General features: G+C 39.2%; 1 protein-coding gene across 1 annotated transcript in view; it reads left to right on the top strand.

Annotated features, from left to right (window-relative positions):
- Window positions 1-3,339: 3,339 nt before the first annotated feature.
- Window positions 3,340-17,457, top strand: part of COL15A1 (collagen type XV alpha 1 chain) — a gene marked incomplete at both ends in the record, with an annotated part of 106,643 nt that continues 92,525 nt past the window's right edge. Inside the window, 2 exons of the mRNA XM_079533921.1 lie at window positions 3,340-3,410; window positions 3,885-3,967. Coding sequence (XP_079390047.1) covers window positions 3,340-3,410; window positions 3,885-3,967 — 154 coding nt within the window. The remainder of the gene's footprint in view (window positions 3,411-3,884; window positions 3,968-17,457) is intronic.

Raw genomic sequence — 17,457 nt, 5'->3', positions numbered from 1 at the left:
GGGCTATGGATCTCACTGTAGAAAAGGAATGCATGACATTTTGTATGAATAAGGTCTTTCAATTCAGTGCATGCCCTTAATATAGCAAAGACTTATTTCCTGAATATGCTTTAAAACTATGTACTCTTATGCCAATGATAAATTACTTTAATGTAGCAATAGGATCAGTGTTAATATGCAAGTGAGTTTAAATTATGGGCAGAATATCTTCTCATGTTCAGTTGTAGAGTTGTCTCCCATAAAGCACTGAATAATTTCAATCACTTTTGCATTTCCTGGACACCGAGCATTTTGCATTCTGATTTTGTGTCTCATGCCCTGTACAACAAACTTCATCAGGAAGACTTCAGCCATTTCTGGAAAGCATAGTTTTTGTGTGAATAAATAGCCACAGACTTGGTTAACAACTCTGGTGTTTTTGCCTTTCAGAGCACAAACTTAAAATGTAATGGTGAGTCTTGTGTGTGCCATCAGAAGTGCTGAAATATTTTCATTCATAGTATATATTACTGCAACTATTAAAATACTGCCCAAGCACTGTGATGTGCTTTGCTAGTAGGTTTCATGGGTGCAGGCTTATAGCAGAAGTATGACAAGTTATGACAGTAATGATTTAGTAGGTGTGACTCACAGTAGGAGGGTAGATGAGTCTACCTTGTTACCATACCCTTTTTAAATCTTTTTCTGGCTATGTCTCTAGTCCACTTGTCACTGCCTACCTTTTTTCCATTCCACAACTTTCTCATTTTGAATACAGTGTTTTCCCTTCTAGTCATGCTGTCTAGTTGAAGATTGAGTCAGAGTTTATAGAGGGGAAATATGTATGTCTGAATATTTATACTTGCTTTCTTTGCCACCAAGTGACAGTTAACATTTCCAGACATCCTGTCCTTCAGTTTTCTAACTGGCTTTCAGTGCTCTTCTTAGTATGTCCTCATTTTTTCCAGTTTCTTGTCCCACACTTTCCACAATGGATTAAACCTCTTTCTGCATGCTTTTCTTTGTGATACTCATCCATTCTCCCCACTTATCTGATTCCTCTCAAAGCTGTCCATGTGACCAGCAGACCTGGTCTCATACCTCCTAAAAATCATCTTCCAGTGTAAGTATTGGTAGGAGATTCTTTTCTTCTTCAAGCCCTGACTCCTCTTTGATATCTTTGCTTGCCTCACCACATGAAAGATTTTACCTTTTTTTTTCCTAGTGTTTTTTATAATACTGTGACAGAGAAGTAGGGGTGGCAGAAACATTCAAGTTATGTGAAATGAAGCTCTAAAGGATTAGAAAATGCCAAAGTTTTTTGAGTCAGCAACCTTAGTCTGAACCCATTGCAAGATATGACATGGTACAGGCTTTGGATATGAGAATGTACTCTCATACTACTTCATAAATATATATTAAAAACATCATTTATAAACTTTGTTATGCTTATAAAATCATATATTCAAACCACTGTGGAAAGATTAGCTAACGTTAGCTGATGATATTCAATGCCAAAGGGTCATTCAGTGCTTCTGGACGAACTGGTATCTCCTGCAGCAATGCACCACTTAAATGCAGTAATGCAGTACATATTATGATTGGCAACAGCTTTTCAGGAAGTCATGTCACAAGAAGTAAGGTTTACATATGAACAGCTGATTAAAAGAGAGATAGAAGAATGAAGAATATGCAGTCAGTCCCTGCACTAAAGAAAGGACACCAACACGTTGTCCACGTATTCCAGGGAGTGCAGTTATGTTTGCGGATTATGCCAGTTTTGTTGTTGCCATTGCTGTTGCAGTTTTAATATTGACAGGGAAAGTTTGCAAAGAACTACAAAGGGAACTTCTAAGTGTAAATGAATGGAAAATCAAACGGTGGATAAAATTCATTCCTGTTATTTGTTATAAATGTATTGACAGAGGGAAGAAAAAAGCTAATCATACAAAGTTACCTCTCAAGAGTAAATTATTAGGCTTACGAGTATTCCATGAAAACTTCACCTCAACTGAAGTCAAGAAAGTAAAGCTGTTGTTATCAGGAGGCAAACTGTTGTTATCAGGAGGGAACATTGCTACGTTCGGATCCTCTGATCATTCCTGAGATTGTTTGCATCTGTGCAATCATAATTACTCCATCTCCACCAAAGATCAAAAATGATGTACTGGAACAGAAGGAACTGTGAAGAAGGCAAAAAAGGTGACTGGCAGTATTAGAATGGCCGCAGTAGAAGAAATGACCAAGAAAGTTTGTAATTTCTTGCTGCACAGAAAGCAAACAATTGAAAGAGGCACATGAAAGAGGTTTCTGAAAGCACAAAGAGCATAAAGGAAAGAGAAGTGACAGTGAACAGGCGATCCCTTGTTAATACTAGAAATTGGGGGCGTCAAAGAACATCAGCAGGGCTGAAGTTTGAAACAGGACAGAGGGGACTTCTTTATGAAAGGCCTAACTGAGCAGTGGGCCTCCTTGTGGCTGGATATTGTGAATGTCAGACGTTTATTTACCTGTGCTCTGGGCCAAAGAAAAACACTTTGTTCTGTCTAGCACAGCTCTTGATTCCCTGGAGCCTTGGTGCATGCTGCTTCTCTAATGCTATTCCTACCAGAGAATATTCTCATGCTTCTTTAGTCTTATGAATATAGAGGCTGAAAGTGTGCAGCTAAAAAGTTTGTGTTGCAGAGTGAGGAGGAAAAGTTGAACTGCTGAACAGAGAGATGACCAGAAGTGTAAGAACACCCAGCCCGGCAAACTCAGTGAACAAGTGAGAACTGCAAGAGCAGAATTGTAGTCTTCCATTTCAAATGTTAAGGAATGCAAACAGTTGGCAGAGCTGAGAAAAGTAAACAGAACTTCTGCCTGGAAGACAGAGGTTTTTAACCAGCAGGAAAACTCCAGCATAGATGAAGACAGCTGGAAACGGTAGACAAGTTACACACTCATGTCCTCATTCAAATGAGACTTGCTGGATCTAAAAAAAGAGACAAGCAGCTAAGTTAAACCAGAGTGGATACGTACCAGTCTTACTGCCCACGTTGAGAGCAGGGTATAACTAGCTGACATCAGGGACCTGTTAATACTGCCTGGCTCCTAAGGCTACAAATGACCATCAGAAACTCTCAGAATCTCAAGATCCAGCAAGAGTGAATTAATAGACTGCTTATATTTAGGGATTTAAAGCTAATGGACTGCAGGGGAAATGCTTTGCTTTGCCTTCTTTTATCCAGCGGTGTTAAAAATATGCAGCACTGGTCAGAAATGCACACTGATGTGCCCACACCACATTAATGGCTCTTTCAGCAGCACTTTGTGAGGATCATCTGCAGGAACAGCGTCACATCTGTGGGAGCAGCAGAGATGTCGCTTCCTTTGTCAACGAGTTTTCTGAAATCAGAGAAATGCTGTGCTGCCATTTCTCAGGGAACGCAGTAACTTCAGGCAGTGCCACAGAGCGACGGCCCTGGGGTGGTGAACGGCAGAGAGGGGAGTCCATCCATCCTTACAGTGCAGAGGTGGGAAGTTTTAGGCTGTGGTCTGACGGAAAGTCTACGTGGAGTCAAATTTCAGAGCTGGAGCCCTGAACTGCAGTGAGTCACACAGAGAGCCTGAGAGCTGCCTTTGTTCCACTTGTGTCTGAACGTTGGAGGAGAAACAGCAGGCTCCAGTTTTCTGTAACTTATTTTCAGAAGTATAAAATTCATGTTCACTGAACATTTTCCGCCCTTGAGGTCTTTCAACTGACTTTCAAAAAATGCTGTCATGGTAAGAATTCTCACTTCTACGTTATTTTTTTAACCCTCATGCTTCTGCATTACGTTTTTTGTCTCATTCTTTTCCTACCCTCCTCCTTTTTTTCTTTTCTTTTTTTTTTTTTTTCTTTTTTTCCTGCACACCTGCTTCAGTCGTGCCTGGTGGAGCTGGAATGTGCTGCTACTGTTCTTAGGCTTGTCGATCCATGCTTGTTCAGCAGCTCAGGTCATAGAAGGTAAGACTTCTCCAAATCACATCTATGAATTGAGAGTAAGAGTTAATTTTAAGATAAGCTTTCTGAGTATAGGAAGAGACTCTAAACTGAAGTTCTTCATTTTCTCTGCTGCTTATGGTTCTTAATTTCACACAGGGAAGCTGTTGCAAGTTAAGAGCTTAAATTGCTGTTCTTTCTGGAAAAAGGAAAATAGATGCATTGGTCCCCATGTGTATGATAGCCTATTATGGCTGCTCTCTCAAGATTGCTTCAGAGTGTAATAGCCAACAGAAAGCACTTGAAAGAACGGATATTTTTGCATGTGTCAAATTGGGAAAATGTAGCAGAAAGCAGCTTGTGTGAAGAGGTGTGTTTCTCTGGCAATGTAAGAAACATGCCAGGCACAGTGCAAGCACTGATGTGATTGATACTTTCCAAGTTGTACTGAGATTTCTCTCACTAACTGTCTGAGCAAATTGTGATTTTCTGATCTCTTGAGTTATATATTTATTTTTACCAGCCTTTTTGGTCTTTTAATGAAAAGTCTTTCTATAATTGTGGATCACATATTCCCATAACTGAGCCAAATCACTTCTCTGGAAGACAGAGCCTCATATGTCAGTTCAATAAAGAGTGCACTGTTTTAAAAGTCTATATACAGTTTTGAAAAAGATGCAAAAACTTTGTATATTACTTTTGCAGTATGGACAATTATTCTTGTTTCAAATATGCTCTTTTTTCTTAATTCAGACTTAAACAGCTGTGAATTTGTTAAGTATATGACTGCTAAGTAACTATCTGATAAGAGAATTGGAAATAATCTAGGGGAAACAGGTACTGTGATAAAGAACTCAGTATTACTCAGAACAGGTTGTTTGCCTGTTATCAGACACAGTGCACAAAAGAATCAAAGATGTAAGTAGCTGTCTCAGTTGTAAGTGCTGTAAGTGCAGTCAAGGAACACGTTCTGCTATATTACAGATAATTAAGAGGACAAGCTATATTCAGTTATTAGAAAGAGAAAAAAAATTGTATCTGTAGATACAAAGTATGGATATACATGTGTATTTCTAAGATACCTCCATCTCTTACATAGTAAGTTTTTCTTGAGCTGATAAATGGCAGTGTGGTGAATGGGATCTGAACTGGAGAGAGCTGTTGATTATTTTTTCCTGGTGCTTGGTTTGAATGTTTTCTTCTGCTAAAATTAGGCACTGAGTGCTGGAAACAGGAATAAGATCTTCCTTGATCTGTGATGCTGCAAATATATGAATGCTATAGTTCTCCCTGTCACTGCTGAATAGTCAAAAGAGATCAACTGACCTGCCATTAAACCTGTTGTTTCTGCTGCTGAACTTACACGATATCCTTTTTTTTTTTTTTTTTTGTGACTGTCTCCTTTAGTATTACTGCTTTCCAGGATTCTCCACCCCGCTGAATATTGTGCTATCTTTCTGTTGGCTGACCTCTCCTCCCTGTCCTCATAATGCATCTATGGCTGAATGGATATGTTTAGCATTTTTTAAGGAAGTTAGGTATCTGTTATGTAATACTAAGATCATGCTATGTGTTGTGCCAGGATGTAAAAATGTAAAAAATAAAATATTCATAATATTAAAATTCTGTTGTATCTTCTGCAAATGTATGCTATTTGGTCGTTGTTTTATGAAAACTTCTAAAAAATGCTTGGATTTTGCTTCAGAGTGAAAATAAATACAAGTTATGGAATCTTATCAGTTTCTATGAGTTAACATCCTGATTTTGTTGGAAGGTTATAGTCTGTTTTACTGCAGCTAGCGTTGTACCAGTACAAATATATGCATACATGCACACTTCCCTCCAGTCCTTCCTTTTCACCCATGAATAGTGCCATTTGAACCCCACAGATTGCAGCAGTTTTTCCTCCTGCGTTCATGAAATCTGTGCAGATGCAATACTCCGTTCTGCTTGGGTTTGTGTGTGAAGGTTGAAGACATGTTGGGGTCTTACTGAATTACCTCATCATTTCTCCTTTCTTCAAATGACAGTTTAGCACCTGTACATAAAATAAAAAAAGTCTGGCTTTATCTGGTCTCGCTTCATGGTGCAAGTTCTTCACTAATTACACATCTTATCATGTGACTTGATTTACCTTGATTATCTATGGCTGCTTTCTGTGCATTGCTTTGAATTTTCAACCACAATTTAGTGAATAGAAGATTCTTGGAAGGCAGTCCCAAACATTCCAGGTTATGAACAGTATTAAATATATAAAATCTGAATCCTAACACTGCTGAATAAGAGGATCTTCCCTCTGATTTGCTCTAGCCTCTTGCAGAAGCCATATTTAATTCCTCCAGGAGATCTATGAAGTTACCAATGCTATTCAGTTCCTGTCATTCAAGTTGGCATGAGCCTTTTTTCAAATAAATAAGGCAAATTTTTCAAGTGCGCGTGATACTACAGTTTTGTCATGCCTCTGTTCTTTAAAAGAAGCTTTACAAATTTCTCACTAACATCTGCATTTTATTATTATTAGCCTGCTAAACAGCATTTTCTTGCCCTAAATAATATGCTCAGCAATAGCTTGGCTGTCATTAGGTGGCTGAATGGAGAAATGCTGAATTATTGATGTCCTTTGGCTGTTGATCAAGTAGTGTAATGCATACAAGTGGTTAGCTTGCATTTTTAATCCAGGATGAACTGACACAGGTTGCCCAAGGAGGCTGTGGATGCCCCATCCCTGCAGGCATTCAAGACCAGGCTGGATGTGGCTCTGGGCAGCCTGGGCTGCTGGTTGGCGACCCTGCGCATAGCAGGGTGGTTGAAACTAGATGATCATTGTGGTCCCTTTCAACCCAGGCCATTCTATGATATAAAGGTTCATTTCTCTCAAGTAATTATTGTATGTGCTTTGCATTGCATTTACACGTGTAAAATCACACTGACATATGCATTGATAAGGATGGCCTAGTGTATTCCTTTCTAAGATGGGAAAACTACTGTAATTCTGTTCTGTATGGAGCACAGTGTTTTGTTAAAGTAGTTTAGACGCCACTGTATATTCTTGTTTCACGTTGAGCATTTGAGCAACATCAAGCTGCACTTGAATTTAAACTGAACAAGGCACCATATATTTTTCAGACACATCTTCAGCCTGCTACTGGCTGTTCTGCATGTAGTTAACACAGAATTGAACCTGATTTCCTAGCCATTAAAAATATCTTTCCATGCAGAACATAGGTAATTTACTATAGAAAATCATTTGGTTAAGTTGGCATCATCTGTATGAGCAGCAGAACAAACATGATTTAATAAATTTGTTCCATTTTCTCACTTTTCTAAATGGATTAGTCCTCTGTGCAATACTTTCTACATGATAATTCCCTAGGACAATAAACTTCTTGTTTGCTAAGCGCTTCTACCACTTAGCAGATGTTCCTTCTTGAAGCCTCTTAATAGAAAACCACCTGGTGTGGATGTAGTGTTGTAATAGCTGTCTTCATTTCCTCTCTGAAGGAACAGAGGAACACAGGAAGCCTGCAACAAGCAGCTGTTTCCATGATCTAAACAGAAATTAAAATTTCAATTCTATGTTCATGGGTGTTTGAAGGATGTATTCTGCTGAAAAGTCCATCATGAAGTAGTTTCTTTCTATATTGCTCTGACTCAGCTGTAGATGGTGCAACACAGTTTCTTGAAGTCCTATTGGCCACCCAAATGTATGAATGCATATACATCTGTTTATTCACTATCATGCCCATTCATAGATTTCTCATAGCTTTATTCTGTAGCTCTGTTAGTCAATCTGTGTCCTATGGAGCAGTTGCTGTGTACAAAGTGCTAGCTCCTGGTACTCTTTGTAGTATTTTCTAAGAAGTATCAATTGAACTAAAATACTTTAACTCTGATTTACTTTTTATACACTAAGCATGGTGTCTGATCTTGGTGATCTTGTGTTATATACTGAACTACAGCTCCTCACTGCTGAAGTGGATGCATGACTGGAGAGAATGAAGTACTGTTTCAGGTGACTGGGAATAGCAGAAAACAGTGGTTTACTTTGTGTGCTAGCTTAAGAACAGCCTTGGTTTATGCAGTTGAATGCAGGCACAAATGCATATTTCAACTGCCATTTCAATCAGTGAACAGGGAAAGGAAAGATTTTAGCCCCTTTTTGTTGTCTCTCACAGTCCAAATTTTTTTTGGATGCGAACTACTGGACTCCTACTGCACAACTGTTAATCTAGGCTAAAAGTTGCTTCAGTGTATCCCTAAGACACAGCTGCTTTGAATCCTTGGCCCTGCTTAGTGTTTCTGAGGTAGGTGGGAGAAACCCTTCTGCATAATAGATGCAATTTCTACCAGAAAAATCTGAGGTTGTTATTGCATCAAATGCAAGCTTCAGTGTGCAGAAAACAGGCAATATCTTCCTAATGCTGCTTCTCTCTCTGTTAGGTGAATCTTTTAAGAGAAGAACAGCAAAAAAAGTTTCATGTCTGAAATGTTCAAAGAGCTTCAAAGAACTTATTTCTTATTGTGACATGTTTTCCAAATTAAGTACTTCCTTTGAACTTTGCTGTTCTTCTGGCTATGATTTCTTCCCCTTTCCTGCTTTGTTGTGTGTGTGAAATGTGGATTGATTCTTTCCAAATGGCAAATCACCGTTGCCCAAATTCATGCAGTGCTTTGCCAATTTATGCAATATGCCTTGACTAGAAAGATACTGTACTGTTCAGTGAAATCTGACTGCTTTGTTTTTAAATTTCATTAATATTATCTATTTAAGAGAAGTTGCCTAATTATCACAACTATTTCAATGATTTTGTCTCATTTGACCAACACACAGAATTGCCTCTGGTTTAAAAACAAACAGAAGTTAGCAATTTGGTCTGTGGTGCATTCTGTCTACCCAAATGAATTAATTCTTTTTATGGCTTTGTATTTCTCCTTGGTGAGATTAGATATATGCCATTATGCAGCAGACATGGTTACTAGTGAACACATTGTGCCATCCCATATTTGTGCTACATCCATACAGAGCATGTTCCACCTTATGTGAAGTGGATTTATGCAAAGTATAGAATCTGTTTTGCTCTGCTTATGTCAGCTTGTTCTGTGCTATTATGGACCAAGTGTGCACTGTGAGCAGGTGAGAGAGATGCTTACCTCAGCACACCAAGAATTTTATATTGCACCCCAGGAAAGGGAATCTGCAAGGGCTTTCCTGTAGAAGAAGACTCTGTGATTATACATAATTTCTCCATTATAGAGGGAGATACCATATCATACCCCTTTGCACCTGCACATCTTCTCAGTCAAGGGAAACTCTACTTTTAAAATATTTCCTCTTTTTATTTTTATTCAAGCTTGTTCTAAGTAGATTTTTGGATGGACTTTTGGAAGTGCTTTTTTTTTTAAAAAATCTACCAGCACTAGGGTATGCGTCCAAATAGTTTGACCAGGATCATTTGATTGAGACACAGAAAAGAGGCTCCACTGGCTATCAAGTCTTCACTCCGTGGTTATCAATGAACAGGTTTTAGGTATGTCTTCTATTCCATTTAGGAATCAACCATTTATTGTGGCATGATATTCTTACATGCAGCCTGCTTTGCTTTTAACTTTATAAGTCAGATGCAAGTTCTAAACACACTTTATTTCTTGCTTGAGGTATCTTTATGGCAGCTTTGTCTTCATCTTGAAATAACAGGGATGGAAATGGCAAATACAATGTGTTGTGTTTTCACTGAAATTTTCCTGGTTTTGGAGCACAGTTGTTTTGTTAATGATTCGTTGGTGCTGCAGCCTTACTAAAAGTGAAGACTTGTTCCTGGAGAAAGCAATGCATTCTCCATTGCTTACTAGGTCTAGTGCTGTCAGTCATGTCCTTGGTTAACAGTGAATGACAATCTTGACACAAAAAAGTAAGTTAATTGTACTGATACAATACATGTGCATTTCTGTTCAAAACAGTCTGAATGCTTACTGAAAACATCCACACAATGAAAGTTTAGAAAAATAAAATCTTATCTGTGGAGATGTGGAGATCTGTGGAGTGGTAGACTTTAGTTCTTGAGACAAATGTTTTACCTTAAACTTACATAAGTCTGAATTTAGATTTTAATATAGGAAAATGTTGAGAAAAGTAATGCATGTGAGCTGTTCCATGTGTGCTGCTGAGAAACAGCACAGAATAATAGAATCATAGCATCCTTACAGTTGGAACGGACCTTAAAGGTCATCTAGTCCAACTCCCCTGCAATGAACAGGGACATCTACTGCTAGATCAGGTTGCTCAGATCTTGGTCCAGCCTGGCCTTGAAGACTCCAGCAATCCAGTACCTCTCTGGGCAGCCTGTTCCAGTGCCTCACCACTTTCACTGTAAAAGATCTTTTCCTTATATCAACCTAAACCTATCCTCTAAGTTTTTTAACCTATCCTCCTTTTAAGGAGTTCCCCTTCTCCTAACACCATAGACCCTGCTAAAGAGTCTGTCCCCTTGTTTCTTGTAGCTCTTATTCAGATACTGAAAGGCTGCTATCAGATCTCCCCAGAGCCTTCTTTTCTCCAGGCTGAACAGTCTCAGCTCTCTCAGCCTGTCCTCATAGCCCAGGTGTTCCATCCCTTGGATCCTTTTTGTGCCTCACCTCTGGATGCCCTCCAAGTCTGTGCCTCTCCTGTAGTGAGGACTCCACATCAGGACACAGTACTCCAGGAGAGGCTTCACCAGTACAGCAGCACTTTATGTTTGGGTAGGTGAAAGAAGTAGTATTTTCCATCCTGCAGTATTTTTGCTACACCTTTTTTTTTTTTTTTCATCTGATCTGGAAGCACTTGAAGAATGCTGCAGTATTACAGGGCATACATGTTCATGTGAGATCTCCATGCCCTGATGGTGCATTGGGTTTACACCATAAGATCTGATTAGAGTGTTGTGCATGGAGAGAGGACTCTGAAAAGAGTCTGACTCCATCTTTTTTTCTGCCCTTACTTCAGATATTTTATTCATTTAAGAGATTCCCCCTTAATCTGCTCTTCTCTAGATTAAATAGTCTCAGCTCTCTAAATCCATTCTCATAGAAGAGGTGCTTCAGTACTTTAAACATTTTGGCACTTTGTTGCACTCTGTCCAGTAGCTCTCTGTACAGGGAAACCCATAGCACTGCAGATGCAACCTCACCAGTGCTGAGTAGTGGGGAAGGATCACCTCCCTCAACCTGCTGACATCACTTCTCCCAGTGCAGCCCAGGACATCATTAGCCTTCTCTGCTAACGCAAGGGCACACTACTGGCTCATGTTCCACTTGGTGTCTTTCAGGTCCTTTTCTGCTAAGCTGCTTTCCTGCTCACTGATCTGCAGAGTATATTCATCCATGAGATTGTTCCTCCTCAGGTGAAGAACTGCGGTGAGGCTGGTACCCTGAGAACTAGTGAATGAAATAGTCTCCTTTCATAAGAGTGAGCCTTGAATTGCAATTTATTTTGAAAGTGAAATCCAGCATAGGGATCGTGGGGCCTTGAAGGACTACGGTATATCCCATAAGCATTTACGTATGCTTCAACACCCACAGAAGTTATGAAAGGCTTTCCAGTGACTGGAAAGGAATTAGCAAGAGTTGCATGTGGTTTTACTTTTCCTTAGTAGTTTTTGTGTGTGAAATGAAGAGAAAGCAATTAAAATTAAACTTGCTCACGTTTTAGGTACATAAGCGATGTAACTGATATAAGGGACTGCTTTTTAAATAATATTGTATTTCAATCAGTTTTTCCTTTGTTGTGTATTTATTTTGCAGTGCATATCTGAAGTATATATTGAATGAGCACAGAATTGGGACTGCCTTGGGATTATAAACATTGTTTGCAAAATCTGTGCTTAAAATTGTGAGAATTATTAAAATGTGAATCTAAAAGAAATAGTTTCACTCCTTCTGGCCTCTCATAACCCTTTGCATGCTGGAGATAAATGAAGTGTAGCTGCACAAAAAAAAAAAAAGTTAACGTTGTGGAAGATTTTTTTTAATAGGTCTGCACCTAGAAAAACATCTTTTGAAAACTCTGAATCCACACCACTGTAATTCAAACAGTAACTCCATTGATCAGCCTGTGGAATGAAAGAGATTCCTATGGAATATAGGAAAAGAAAGGTAGCCACTGGAGCAGTGTATATAAAGCAAAGAGTCTACTGGTGTGCGCTTTGAAAAAATCCTTTCACTTTATAGATATGTTTTAGAAATAATGCAGACTGAAGCATTTAGCATTTAGATAATATATTTAATGGATGATATGATGTTAAACTTTGTTTTAAGAATTGTAACATCTTTTGTCAGAAGTGAATTTGATTACAAAACTAAGCAATAAATTACTATTTATTTTCACTTTAAAATGAAGATTTGTAAGGGAATTTTAAATCTACTTGCCAAGAACACAACTGTCATAAATATGTATGATGAAAGGATAAAGAGATGAAATCAAAAGTGGAGGAGAATCGTGTTTAGGCATTCCTACCCTGCTTCCTCTCTCAGCTTGGAATGCGCTTGGAAATTAAGAGGAAAGATCTGACAAGTACTCAAATGCAGTTTGAATTTACCCTTCCATTGCTTTAGATTCCCAAAAGCTAAAATGATACATTCTATTTCTTCTCTGTAGTAGAGGAAGTTTATTTCATTAGAGAAGCTGAACTCTGGAAATATTCTTACTATGAATATATATGTGATGGGGAAGTATGTATTAGTTGTAAATCTTCCACAGACTTGATTAAATATCACTGTTTTCTACAGAAAATAAATAGAAAGCAAAAACTGAACGTCTGTCAGTCAAGTAGAATAATTTCTATGATTCTATGTGATAGGCATAGACCCCTTCACCAGGACACAACTCTAGATATCTATACCCTCTATTTTAAAAACCTGTCTGTTTCTTACTTATCAGAATGCCCTAGATAACTTCAGGTCACCGTAGATGTTCACATACCAGATACATTCACATCTGTGTAGCTTAGGTTCTGTGGTCATGCAATAGGATCACAGCATTTCAATTTTAGGGACATCCGGGCACACCCAAGATAAATGTCTTGTCCCGCTGAGTCCAATGTTGTGTAGCTGCATTCTGTTAGCCAAAATTACTTTGTGTTTGTTTTCCTTTCTTTAAAATAACATTAAAAACCCTCCAAAGGCTGTATCAACTAGTTTGTTGGTCTTTCCTGATCAAGCAATACAGCTGCCAAACAGACCGCTGGGGAGCTGACCAGGCTTACAGAGAAGTTAATTTTTGTGGGCAGGTGACTTTCCTGGAGAGGGTGTAAGGGAATTGATACTTTTCATTTCAGTGCTGTATATTTCAGTATTTTGGTTTTACTTTCTACTTTTAGCGACAATTATCATGTAAAATTAATGTTTCTATGAAACATACCTAGCACTTAAATGAAAATAGCTGTTGAATACAGGTTTAGTTTTACCAGCAGTCATGTTTTTACTTTTACATAGTCTCAGTTTGTGTACTGGGTGTAGATCCTAAATTGTATAAAATTACCACAACTGTAGAGAAACCAGCAGAACTATCATAATTCACCACATCTGATTATTAGTTTCCTTAATCTGTTTTTCCCAAAACAGCTCAGATTTTGATAATCAAGAGAGCAGTTTAAAGTCAGTCCTTCCTCCTATTTTTCAGAATTGTTTCAGCTTTAATCTACTGCGGTATTCTGCCAATAATTGAATTATTACTGGTAGATTTTGGATATCTAGCAGATCACAGAGTGCCACTAGAAATCCTGAGGCCTGGATTTCAGGGGATGAACTCAAGTGTGGGTGTTTTATTGGTTATTTGCAGGATGATATGTTTGCAGTACTTCTATAGCTTGTTGACAGACTAGTAAGAGAGAGGAAACATCTAGATCCTGTTCTCTTTTAGATTTTCTTGACAGTTGTGTAAATACGAGTAGGAAACAGGAGAAGATGGAGAAGGACAGTGATTCCAGTTGATGGTGGGAGAAAAAGGAACTAGCAGGATCTGGAGAGCTCACTGCTCAGAACTTGGAAAGCATAGAACCTAGCTTGCATAATGCTATAAATGCAACTACGTTAAGATTTCTGTAGAAATTCTGACACATCGAAGTACATGCTTTAACTCGGATATGATTAAAATTTTATGCATCACAGTTATGCTACTACTTCATGACAGACATCTGTGCTTATCACCAGTAAAATTGTTAAGACTTCTGCTATTCAACATTCTAGAGGATATTAAGTCATTTTTGGCTATACATGTGCAAAACATTACATATTCTTTCTCTAATTATATATACATATAATTATATATATATATATATATATATACAATTATATATATATGTATAAAACTTCTAGTCATACAACTTCAAATTTAACAGACAATTCAGTTTTTCAAGACAACATCTACTGGTTATTCCATGTTTGGTGGACAAGCCATGGAGAACTACTGGCAGTGTGTTGCAGAGAAAAAATAATTGTTTCAGTAATTCAACATGCCCTCCTTTGGACCTGCTCCAGCACCTCAGTGTCCCTTCTGTACTGAGGTGCCCAAAACTGAACACAGCACTCAAGGTGAGGCCTCACCAGTGCCGAGTCCAGGGGCAGGATGACTTTCTTGGTGCTGCTCACCACACCATTCCTGATCCAAGCCAGGATGCCATTGGCCTTCTTAGCCACCTGGGCACACTGCTGGCTCATATTCAGCCCACTGTCCATCAGTACACCAAGGTCCCTTTCCATCAGGCAGCTTTCCAGCCACTCCTCCCCAAGCCTGTAGGGTTGCCTGAGGTTGTTGTGACCAAAATGCAGGACCTGACACTTGGCCCTATTAAAACTCATACAGTTTACTTTGGTCTATCGATCCAGTCTATCCAAGTCCCTCTGTATTGCCTTTTTCCCCTCTGGCAGATCAACACTCCCTTCCGACTTGTTGTCATCTGCAAACTTACTGAGGGTGCACTCAATCCCCTCATCAAGATCATTAATAAAGATGTTAAATAGAAGCAGCCTCAGTACTGAGCCCTGGGAGACACCACTCATGACCAGCCCCCAACTGGATTTAATTCCATTGACCGCAGCTCTGTGTGCCCGGCCATCCAGCCAGTGTTTCACCCAGCAGAGCACATGCCCACCCAAACCGTGGGCAGCCAGCTTCTCCATGAGGATGCTGTGGGGGACAGTGTCAAAGGCTTTACTGAAGTCCAGGTAGACAAACCACATTGACGCCTTACCTTCATCCAATAAGATGGTCACCTTGTCATAGAGTGAAATCAGGTTTGTCAAACAGGATCTACCATTCATGAACCCGTGCTGACTGGGCCTGATCCCCTGGTGGACCTTTGATTGATGGAATTTAATGGAATATTGGTGGGAAGGTTCAAACTCTATTGCTGTCTCAACAGGGGAGAGAAATACAGAATCATGAAAGAATTATAGAATATCCCAAGTTAGAAGAGACCCATAAGGACCATCAAGTCCAACTCCTGGCTCCACATAGGCTCCAGATGTTTCTTGAACTCCAGTAGCTTCAGGTCATTACCTTTGCCTGAGAAGCATGTTCCAGTGCCTGACCACTTCTTCAGTGAAGAACCTTTCCCTGATATCTAACTTGAACCTCCCTTGTCACAGCTCCGTGCCATTTTGTTGGGTTCTGTTGCTGTCACCAGAGAGAGTAGATCAGCATCCGTCCTTCCACTCCCCTCCTGGGGACGCTGTAGGCCACCATGTTATCTTCCCTCAGTCTCTTCCTTAGGCTGAACTAGGGATTTCAGCCACTCCCCATACTTACTTCCTCCGGAGTTGCCTTTCGTTTTTGGGAAGAAATTCTGGCAAAATTAACTCATCTTTCTCTGTTTCATCTTTTTATGCTGCCTTCCAAAATGTACATCTGCAAATCTGATGTCCTAGAACTATGATCAGTCCTGCTGATCGGGAATTTAAACTGAGAAAACAATTTACTTGTCATTGAAATTGTGCCCATTAATATACTTTTTCATTCCAATTCATCAAAGTAAGGAGGAGTTTGAAAGTGTGGTCCAGGATACATTTCCCTCTTTCTTATATGATGAATGGTATTTGTTCAGTGCTGCTTAATTCTACTGACATTCTAAGATTCATATGTGAAATACTGTATGTTGGAATTCTGCCTTCATTGGTCACTTTGCTGATGAAAAGAATAATTATAAAATTGCATTTTTAAAATTTCTCATTTCCTTTTGTGCTTCCTTAGCAAGTGACCTTATGTCTTTGTTTTTCTTTTTTCCATTCTTTCTATTTTTTGTTCCTCTTACTGGATAATTCAGTTTGAAGAGAGTGACATTGCATCAATTGGTGACACTATTATCAAAGTGGGTATTTGATTTATATGTGTATGCTGTCATGATTTTATTATTTTTGTTGCATGTATTCCATATCATAACATCCCATAGTGCACTGGGAGTTAAGGAGTTAATGTTCCAGTTCTGTGGATTGTTGATAGTTTTTGGGCGTCTTTCTCAGAAGAGAAAAAGAACTACATATCCCAAAAGACTTCACTGCTCCATTTCTGTTTTCCATTCAGAGGGAAAGATCAAACTGCTCGGGAGTCACAGTGCTGCCCTTCTTTTTATTCCTGCTCATAGCTGTGGTGTGTCTCCCTAGCCGTCTTGCCTTCTTGGAGTAAGACCTTTGGTGTTGGACACCATCTCTCTCATTTTATTTTATTTATTATCTTTAATTCCAATTATATTTTGTTATTTTGCATTCCTCTGTCATATTTAGTAAAGTAGTCTTCTCCGATTAGCTTGCTGTCACTGTATGATGTCACTGAGAGCAGCTCTGTGAAGAAGGATTTTCGGATTTTGATGGACAAAAAGCTGAATATTGTCCAACAGTGCGTGCTTGCAGCCTATAAGACCTACTGTATCTTGGGTCCAGGCCTAGGGCCTCCAGCCAAGGAAGTATACAGAGCTGTTCGAGCAGGTCCAGAGGAGGATGAAGATGATCAAAGGGCAGCAGCATCTCTCCTATGAGGACAGATTGAGAGAGTTGGTCTTGTTTAGTTTGGAGAAGGGAAGTCCCTAGAGACCTCATTATGGCTTTCTAGTAGCTGAAGGGAGCTTACAAGCAGGGAGCTTACAAGCTTTTTATGCTGCCTGATAGTGATAGGACAAGTAGAAACAGATTAAAACTAAAAGGACAGAGATTTAGATTAGATGTTAGGAAGAAATTCTTTACTGAAAGGGTGGAAATTGAAACAAGTTGCCCAGAGAAAAGAATGGATGCCTCACCCCTGGAAGTTTTCAAGGCCAGGTTGGATGTAGCCCCAGGCAACGTGATGTAGTAAGTGGTAACCCTGCCAACAGCACAGCAAGGGGGTCGGAAGTCAATGATATTTAAGATCCCTTCCAACTTTAGCCATTCTATGAATCTAACTTTTGTAATTTTCCTAGAATGAACTCTTATTCACAATTCCTATTGGCTCGTATAACCCCCCTTTTGTCACTGATCTAAGGACAGAAACTTGTAGCGAGGGGCTAGAA

This window comes from Tetrao urogallus (genome assembly GCF_951394365.1).
Source record: "Tetrao urogallus genome assembly, chromosome: 3".
Classification (NCBI taxonomy): Eukaryota; Metazoa; Chordata; class Aves; order Galliformes; family Phasianidae; genus Tetrao; species Tetrao urogallus.
Note: the sequence above shows the minus strand (reverse complement) of the source record. Positions and strands in the feature narration are given on the sequence as shown.